Genomic DNA, 8405 nt, shown 5'->3' on the forward strand with positions numbered 1-8405 from the left:
AATATTCTCACTTTATTTAAAGTTGTACAAAAGTTTATGTTTTCACTCCTCAAAAAAAAATAGCATCTCTCTCTATTTATATTCAAAAAAGTAACCTGTCATAGCTATAAGTTAAATTAGAATAAATCCTTTTGCTTAATTAACACACTTCAAAATAAATAAGTAAAAAAAGTATTTCTTTATGAATACAACTATATTGTTTGCAATAGTACCTAATTTTAACGGATTAATCAATTTCTTGAATGGTATTAACATACCTCATCCTGAATAAAAAAAAACATGTTCATATCTTTCTCGTTAGCGAGTTAACGTTTCATAAACCTTCGTTAAGGAATGGGTGTCGCTTAAATAGCCTCGACAAGAAAATATAGAACTGCTTTTCTTTATTTTTGAAGAGCGGTCGCCTTGACGTTCTTGTAGTTCGCCTTACTCATTAAATTTAATCGAATCTTACCTGAACCTTTGAAAATATGTACCTTAATTAGCTGCAAGAAGATTTGTGTTGTGATTAAAAAAGAGAAAAAATATATTAAAGGTTACTTTTTTTGCATTTTTATACAAGGAGGGCTGCGACAAATAAATACGGCCAAAAAGTTACTATTATAATTAACTCTCAAACAAGGCACACAAGTAAAATTTAAAAGAATAATAACTGGCTTCGAATAATTTGAAAAATAAAAAGTTATTTTTTAAATGAAGTTATAAAGTAGCTTACCAGGTGTTTAGAAATATCTTCATTACAAAAACTATAAAGTTATATACAACATTTATAAAAAAGGCAATACTATACTCGACTCTTACTTCAACCTTTTAATAATCTCACAAAGGCATTCACGTATAAGGAGAGTTGTTGCGAGTTTAGCATTGCTCCACATTATCTTTTTGGATTGCAGAGAATTATTACTGCTTATTTCTATCTTTTTATTGGAAGATTTAAAACTAAAACAAACTTTGGTATGTCTTAATATGGTTAAGATTATTCCCGAGCAAGTTTTAATAGATTTTTGTCACCTTTTTGCTTAAACTTTTTTAAAGCCCTCCCTTTAACTAAGTAATAATTTTTTAAGCACATATTTTTATTTTTACATTTTAGGGTGCTAACTCTCCGTGTTACTATGGTTTTAAAGAAAATTTATATATAAAATATTTTACTAAAGTAAACATATTTTAAGATTAAAAAAACCAAATTAGGGCATGTTATTAAAAAAAATCTTGGAAGTTTATAGAATGTTTAGCAACTTTTAACATCTCTGTTGCTCTTCCTTTACTATGATTCGCCCATAAATCTTATCTTAATTTTTTTGTTCTTGGGTAATTTAATTATTCGTTAATTTTACATGTATCTTCCACTTAAAATTAAGTATTTTTATCTCTCGAAAAGAAATGGCCGCAAATGTGTACGTAAAAAAAGTATATATATATAATACCTTCTGCCACGCCCCCTTTTCCTTAGGTCACTGGGTGCTTCGGGCTGCGGCGCGGGCTCTCAGTCTTACCTTTTTACTTCGCAGGTTTGCACTACTCCAGCGTGATTTTTAGAAACAAGTTTTTCAGTTATTAGCATAAGACACTTATTACGCACTTGGTGCTTAAAGGTAATTGGAAGAGTCCCCGTATTGTCTGTTACATACAAAACTCATTATACTTGAATTGTCATATAAACTTAAATTTAAACACGGAAGTCACTTACAATTTTTTGCTTGATAAGTTAAAAACAGTATAGTTCTTAAAGCTATATAATGCAAACGCATTTCCGTGTCTGTGCATTAACAAAAACTTAGAACTACTTTTATTTAACTTAAACCTTTTTCCAATATTTTTTTTTGATAATATAGAGTGTTTAACATGGGAAATAATAAACGTAAAGCCGTTTTAATTGCTGTAGACCTTGAAAGTGGAGCTAATGTTGTTATACATGCTATTGATATTTACTTAAATTTTTTACAACAAAATGCGTTGCCATGGCCTAAAAACTTATATTAAATAATAATGTAGGACATGGAACTTGTTTTGATAAACAAACTTAATTTTCAGCCTAAAAATATATTAAAGTTGTCTAATCATCAAACGGATCCCTTACTGATTGTATTTATGCTTATATTTTTTTTTGAATTAAATTAATTTTTCTTTATATAATAACCATAAAGCCTTCTAGAGTTAACATTATAAAAGCTCTTTGCTGGTTAGTCTTAGATGCAGCTCCAGGTAGATACTTCATTTTACATTCACCTTAGCAGCTTTTTTCATTCTACTTCCCAAAGTTTCTCACTAAATTTTTTTAAATATATATTTTCAGCATTAAATATATAAATTATTCATCTTTAATATACTTTAAATGTTTTATAAGATATTGTTCTTGCCTCGTATATTATTTTAGAGGACACTTTCTTTTTATACTATGGGAATGCCCGCCAGAAGCCATGTAGTAATAGAAAAAACTCTGAGAAAAGAGGAGTCATATATCCCATAGACTACGAAAAATCAGGTAGCGTGCTCTTATAGACCGTAATTAATGCCCTCGAAAATTTTATAACATCAATTTTTTTTTAATTATACTGGGTTTTAGAGTAAAGTTATCACATTTTTATTTATAGGAGTTATTTATTCTGAAGAGCTCATAAACTTAATTGTGATACCTATTCCACAGGAAACGAGATTAATAAGTTTTATGGATTCTTGCATATGCAAAACTGGTATTATTACTTGGTTAGTATGATAAAAGTAGCACATCTTTTTCTTATAAAAATAATTAAAAATTAGTTTCTTGTATAATTAGTATAAGTAATGCAAATATTAACTAATACTCTTAAGTAAATGTAAACATTTAACAATAGCCATAACCTAATGTAATAACTTCTATCCCTCCGAAAAGCCTTAAAACTTCCACTATTCGAAAAATTTAACAGTGTTGGTAAAATATTAGTAGTATATCGTGTCGTCAATTCTAACAAGTAAGGCGAGTGGTAACTTTATGGAAGCACAACCATTAATTAGGATTATGGGTATAGTTGCTCTACCGTAATTTACATACAAAAAATTTTAAAATATCTTTTTTTTTAAAAAAAGAACTTTAGGTTACAATTCACATGAGTATATCACAACATTAATGTAGCCCTCTTTTCACTATATTTGAAAGAAATTGTTTATTACTATATAGATTTAGGTCTTTCCTACACCAGAACATGCAACAACACCAGCCTTAAAATTTGTTCAGCACTCAAACTTTTATTCGGAAGTAAAAGATCCATCAGAAGGCCAATAAAACCGGCGGGTATAGAATTACATAATAACCCCCTTTTGTTATTCCATTAAATATTAAAATTTTAAAATGATGGTATCTGTGCTTAGTCTAGTCTTTTTAAGTAGCACAGACTCAACCTTTTAACTTAAAAGTTTTATAAAAATTTAAGCCAACTTCTTTACGAGTAAAGACGAGTCGTGAAGAGAGGCAATAGTTTTATCTACCTTATATTTGTATAAAAGTACAGTACAATAATTAAATTATCCATCTCATTATTTGAGATAGGCACCGCAATTTTCTTTAGCGGTTTTATCCACAACGAGAAGCCAATTGTAACTAATGGTAACTTAATCAGTAGTAATTATAACCTATACTTTAAATATTTTATCCAAAAGTAGATAAGGAGGGCGGGTGCACAATGACATGTGCATTTATCAAATGTATTGAAAAGCACTATGCGCGACTAACCTATTCCAAGACTCTAAAACTTATGTACTCCCTAATCAAGTGTAGTGGAAGCAAGCCGACATTGTACATAAGTTCTACTCACTATTTGGATCCTAATGAACAATTCTATGTTTAACTAAATAAAATAAAGGGTATCTTTTATTGTTTAAATGCTATTTCGCCCTACATATATAATTTTTTATAAAAAAAATTCCTTATATAATTACTTTGTTTTTGTATCCTCTTTTGACTCGTTCATATACTCTCCATATTGATTTTGAAAAATCATAATTAATATGTCCTTTCTTTGCATTTAAATTTTCTTTAATTGCATATTTAAAACTAACAGATTTTTCATTCAATTAATCACACACCCTTCTAAAAGGTTTATTACCTCTAAACCTTTACCAGGAGCTCTTTTAAAGCTCTTCCATTATATGGGTTTATTTACTGAAACCGAAAATTGCTTAATTAAATTTTATTCGGCTTTAGCAGATAAGGTGAGTAGAAGGGGAAAAAGCTTATAATTACCATTTACATCAACTAAAGATGGTTTATTAAACGATACAAGTGACATTACAATGTATTTAAAACAGTAAAGCAATAATAATCCTTGTTTAATGCAAAACAAAAAAAAAATGTTTTACCACTGTTTAATTTTGTCAGGTAACCCTAACGCGTTATTTAAAAAAAAAATCAGTTAGGTAGAAGTTTAAGAAAAAAGAATTATTTATTAAAGATAACCTTGAAATATAGTTTTTAGTTCTTATTAAAAAAATGTTTATTATCTACCACTATAATGTTTTATAAATATATAGCTGTTTTACACCAAAATTAATATTTTTAAACTAATAATTTATTCATCGTCAAAGTCACCCTTTTACTATGTCAGCGCTAATGATTTTATCCCGACGCAATTGCTAACTGGTGGCGTCAACGGGACCAATCCATTAACGAAGCAAAAGAAGGCGCTTCTTATAGGAGGAAAAGCCATGCGCTGCCTAATGCGTTAATTTTAAACGGCATGAAATTCCATGTTCATTTCAGAAAAAATACATGGGGGTCATTATAGATTCTAAGCTATCGTGGTGTCCACACGTAATTACGTGGCGGCGGAGGTCAACGCAACGGACACAGATGCTATACCTTTTATTGTGTAGCAAAGATAAACTTTCGTTGCGCAGTAAGCGAAGGCTTTATGTGTATTAGCATTCGGCCGATTATGACATATGCATCTCCTGCCTGGGCCTACGACTTACCGGCAATAACGTTCTCGCTTCAAGTGGGACATAAGAAGTATGACATAAGGTAGACTGTAAATAGAAGTGAAAAGGGAAGGAAACTAATAACTTCCTATTAGTTTTTTTTTGCTATAATAAAAATCTATTTTATTTAAAGAATTTTAAAAAGGTTAGATGCTGAAAGTAAAACAGGGAAATAAAGGCTTAAATTAGATTTTGAAAAATATTACCAATACTATAAAGCTTAAAAACATTTAAAATCTGAAAATACTGAGGTTACAAAGATTTTTTTAATAAAAGTAGGCCAACAACCTGAATATCGCAAAGAAATTTGGTTTATTTTAAGTCTGTTCTCAATATTCTATTAAATTAGATTTTCTACTACTAAAGTGTATATTTAAAGGTTATGCTCCGCACAGAATGTTCAACTAATTATTAAATGCATTTTTCTTGTGGTTGGTAAGCCGCAATAATATCTGTTGAGGTAATAAATAGAATTTAAATATTTATTTTAATAACTGCTGGGTTTTAAAGCTTTTAGAATGCAAAAGTGGTATACTTTTACTTTCTTTTACGTCATTCAGTTTCTGTATTATATTCTTTTGTGTACAGGTTTTAAATTAACAGTGAGTTACGTTTTTGTGATACTCACCTAGTAGGCCTGTAACATCTTTTCCGAAGAGATTTACCGCTTGTTCTTTCATATCTCAATTTTGATAAGTAATTTTATTTTTTAAAAAATATTTACAGCTTTTACTACTAGCTAGATAGTTGCCTTTACCTTATATAATTTTCAACTAAAAATAAATGATCCAGCATTTAGTAATTTATAAGCTCAATTACTAATAGTTTTAGTGAATATAAATGTTCTAGGATCTGCATATTCAGATTTTGACAGCTTCTTCGAAGAGTAAAAAAAAAGAATGAACTTACGAGGAGTAGCGTCTATTTCATATTGGATAGACGAGGCCAGAAAGCCAAATTAATGACAAATTCTGCCATTTGTACAAGTTCAGTGCTTATATCAACTTGCTCTAAATAGATGACTTTAGAGTAGTCACCTTCATATTCGTACTAAACAAATTAATTGGGCTCTAAACATATTTTTACAAAACTTTTTCAATTAAAAGATAAAGTTTACATAATAAAAGCGTATGCACCATCCAAGTAATTATTTTTATGATCTAGTTATACCCTATACACAAATATAGTTGGTTACAACCTGACAATTATAAAGTTCTATTCGGTTAGCTTTATAATATAACTAGGGAAAAAAATTGTTAACTGTGTTTTTTGGTTTTAAATATTTATAATTGTTGTTTTATGCAATAAAGTGGCTAGAAGAGATTAATTACAGAGCTGCTGAAAAAGTAAAATGTCATTAATAAGAAAATATTGAGTCCTCTAATAACTCTAAGAACTCGCAGCCTGAAGAGATTGCTAACAAATATATTTAGCAAATTTTGACTAGTCAACCTCTAGAGGAGAAAAATCAACTCTAAAGAGACCACCAACTTAATTTTACTACACACTTTTTAATCATTCCTTTGCTTATCTTAAATGAAATTTCTTACAAACCAATGAAAAGAGTTTATTAACTTCAACTAAAATTAATGCAAAAGTAAAAACAATAAGTATTAAATTGCAAGGAGAATCCAGAAAGTTGTGCGAGTGAGATTATGTTTCTTTTAATTTATGCATCCGTAATTAAGATAATCTTTTTTTTCCTGTACTATTATAAATCTGCCTTTTTTTTTTGTTTTTCGAAAATTTGTATTTTTTTAGTACGAGAAGGCCCCGAGAGTGCAGAATTATTGCATAAGCAATCCAAACGTGTAAATTTTTTAAACTATTAAGAAATTTCTACACAAACTTTTTCAATGCTTTAATATTTATAAAACTAAAAAAAAAAATTAAAGGCTGCACAAATATTCCAGCCTTTCCTTTTCATGCAGTTTCTGGTAGATCTCTTCTAGCTTTCCTTCACAAGTAAAAAAAAGTTTACAGTAGTACAACATAAGTAGACAAAAAAACGATGAATTGTTCTAAATATTAAAATTAACCATTTTCAAGGGCATCCCGGAGCGTTATAGAAAAGTTTACTCGGTGATCACAGAGACGGTCATGTTGAAAATTATAAGTTCTGACCTTCTCGTTTCTTTCGCCTTGCCCAACCTAAAATAAGAATTAACATTTTTAATAACTTTTATATATTAAAAAAATAAAAAATTGAATAATCTAGCAAATTATTATTAAATTTAAGAAACTTTACGGTTAAACTATGATAACGAAAATTTTCAACTTAAAAAAATTAAAAGAGAAAAAAATTATGCCTACGAGGTTTTATAAATGAATAAAATACAAAATATAAATTAAGTTTTTAAAATTCCAATATTAAGGAAATTTTTATTTGATTTAAAAGCTCTGAATCAATAGCGCTTTTTATTAAATTAAATAATAAAATTTAGTGAATATAAAGTTCGCTTATAGCAACTAAAACTTTTTAAACTTTTAATTGTAAATAAACTGAAAATAAGCAAAAAATATTAAAAATTATTATTTAAAAGATGAGTGAAAAAGCAAAAATTTTAAAAAATTATATTAAACAAATTAAAGAGGTGGTACACCAAAAAAAAAAAATTAAAAATAACTAGATCTAAAAGTATACAGCAAAACGAAGAATAAGTAAATATTTAAATTAACTTCAAATGCGTATAAACATGTGAACTACATTTATTGCAAATTTAATTAAAATTTTTTAACTTCCGTACTATTTAATATAATTTTATATATTTATTAAAAATATAATTAAATTTCTAGTTTAACATTAAGTAAATCTTTCAGTTAAATATTCTTATAAGGTAATATTTTCTAGTAAGTTTCGTAATAATTTATATATATATATATTTCCCCCTGAACTCCTTGTTTAATTTAGTGACTCCGAACAAAATAATACTTCGAATGAAGCAAAAAAGTTAAAAAACTTTTCCTTCAATTTTAATCACAGAAATTAATTGTTTTTAAAAAATAATCCAAGCTTAATAAAATGGGAGGTGCGTCACCCAAAAGAAATTTATACTTTTTAAATAAAAATTATTTTAAGTAAATTAATTACTTGGCTCTTATAAAGTTGAGATCTTTCTTTTCGAATTCTTTCCTGCTCCTGTTGATAAAGTCGCAGACGAAGAACTTTCAAAGCAGATTCCTTATTCTAGTAAAAATAATATATTAATTAATGAATCTAAAAAATATTCCTTATTCTAGTAAAAATAATATATTAATTAATGAATCTAAAAAATATATATCATAAGTCAACTTAATTTACGCAGTAAAAAGTAAAACTTAATAAATTTTAATTATAATAATATAAAAAAATAAAATATAAATTTTTAGTTTAAGTATAAAGTGTATATATATTTTTAAAATAATAATTACTAAATTCTGCGAGCGTTCATCCTGGCATTGTACTACCAATC

The 8405-nt window shown here is 27.7% G+C and overlaps 1 protein-coding gene and 1 long non-coding RNA gene across 2 annotated transcripts; one reads left to right on the forward strand and one right to left on the reverse strand.

The window, feature by feature from the left end:
* The first annotated feature begins 1461 nt into the window (after window positions 1–1461).
* LOC135120706 (uncharacterized) lies at window positions 1462–3840 on the forward strand. The gene is made up of 9 exons (XM_064045045.1): window positions 1462–1511; window positions 1836–1905; window positions 1996–2085; window positions 2148–2205; window positions 2378–2485; window positions 2595–2693; window positions 3158–3271; window positions 3527–3583; window positions 3637–3840. The coding sequence occupies exons 2-9, from the start codon at window positions 1846–1848 to the stop codon at window positions 3822–3824; spliced, it is 774 nt and encodes a 257-aa protein (XP_063901115.1). The 5' UTR covers window positions 1462–1511; window positions 1836–1845; the 3' UTR covers window positions 3825–3840.
* A 2997-nt stretch (window positions 3841–6837) lies between these two features.
* Window positions 6838–8118, reverse strand: LOC135120704 (uncharacterized). Its single transcript, XR_010278699.1, has 3 exons — window positions 8045–8118; window positions 6993–7104; window positions 6838–6910 (listed from the first exon to the last, which is right to left on the reverse strand). It is a non-coding gene; the product is annotated as an uncharacterized LOC135120704 (long non-coding RNA).
* Between the last annotated feature and the right edge of the window lie 287 nt (window positions 8119–8405).

The sequence above is a fragment of the Zophobas morio genome, unplaced genomic scaffold (genome assembly GCF_036711695.1).
Source record: "Zophobas morio isolate AGI-343-1 ecotype UQ-CSIRO unplaced genomic scaffold, CSIRO_AGI_Zmor_V1 ptg000412l, whole genome shotgun sequence".
Lineage (NCBI taxonomy): Eukaryota > Metazoa > Arthropoda > Insecta > Coleoptera > Tenebrionidae > Zophobas > Zophobas morio.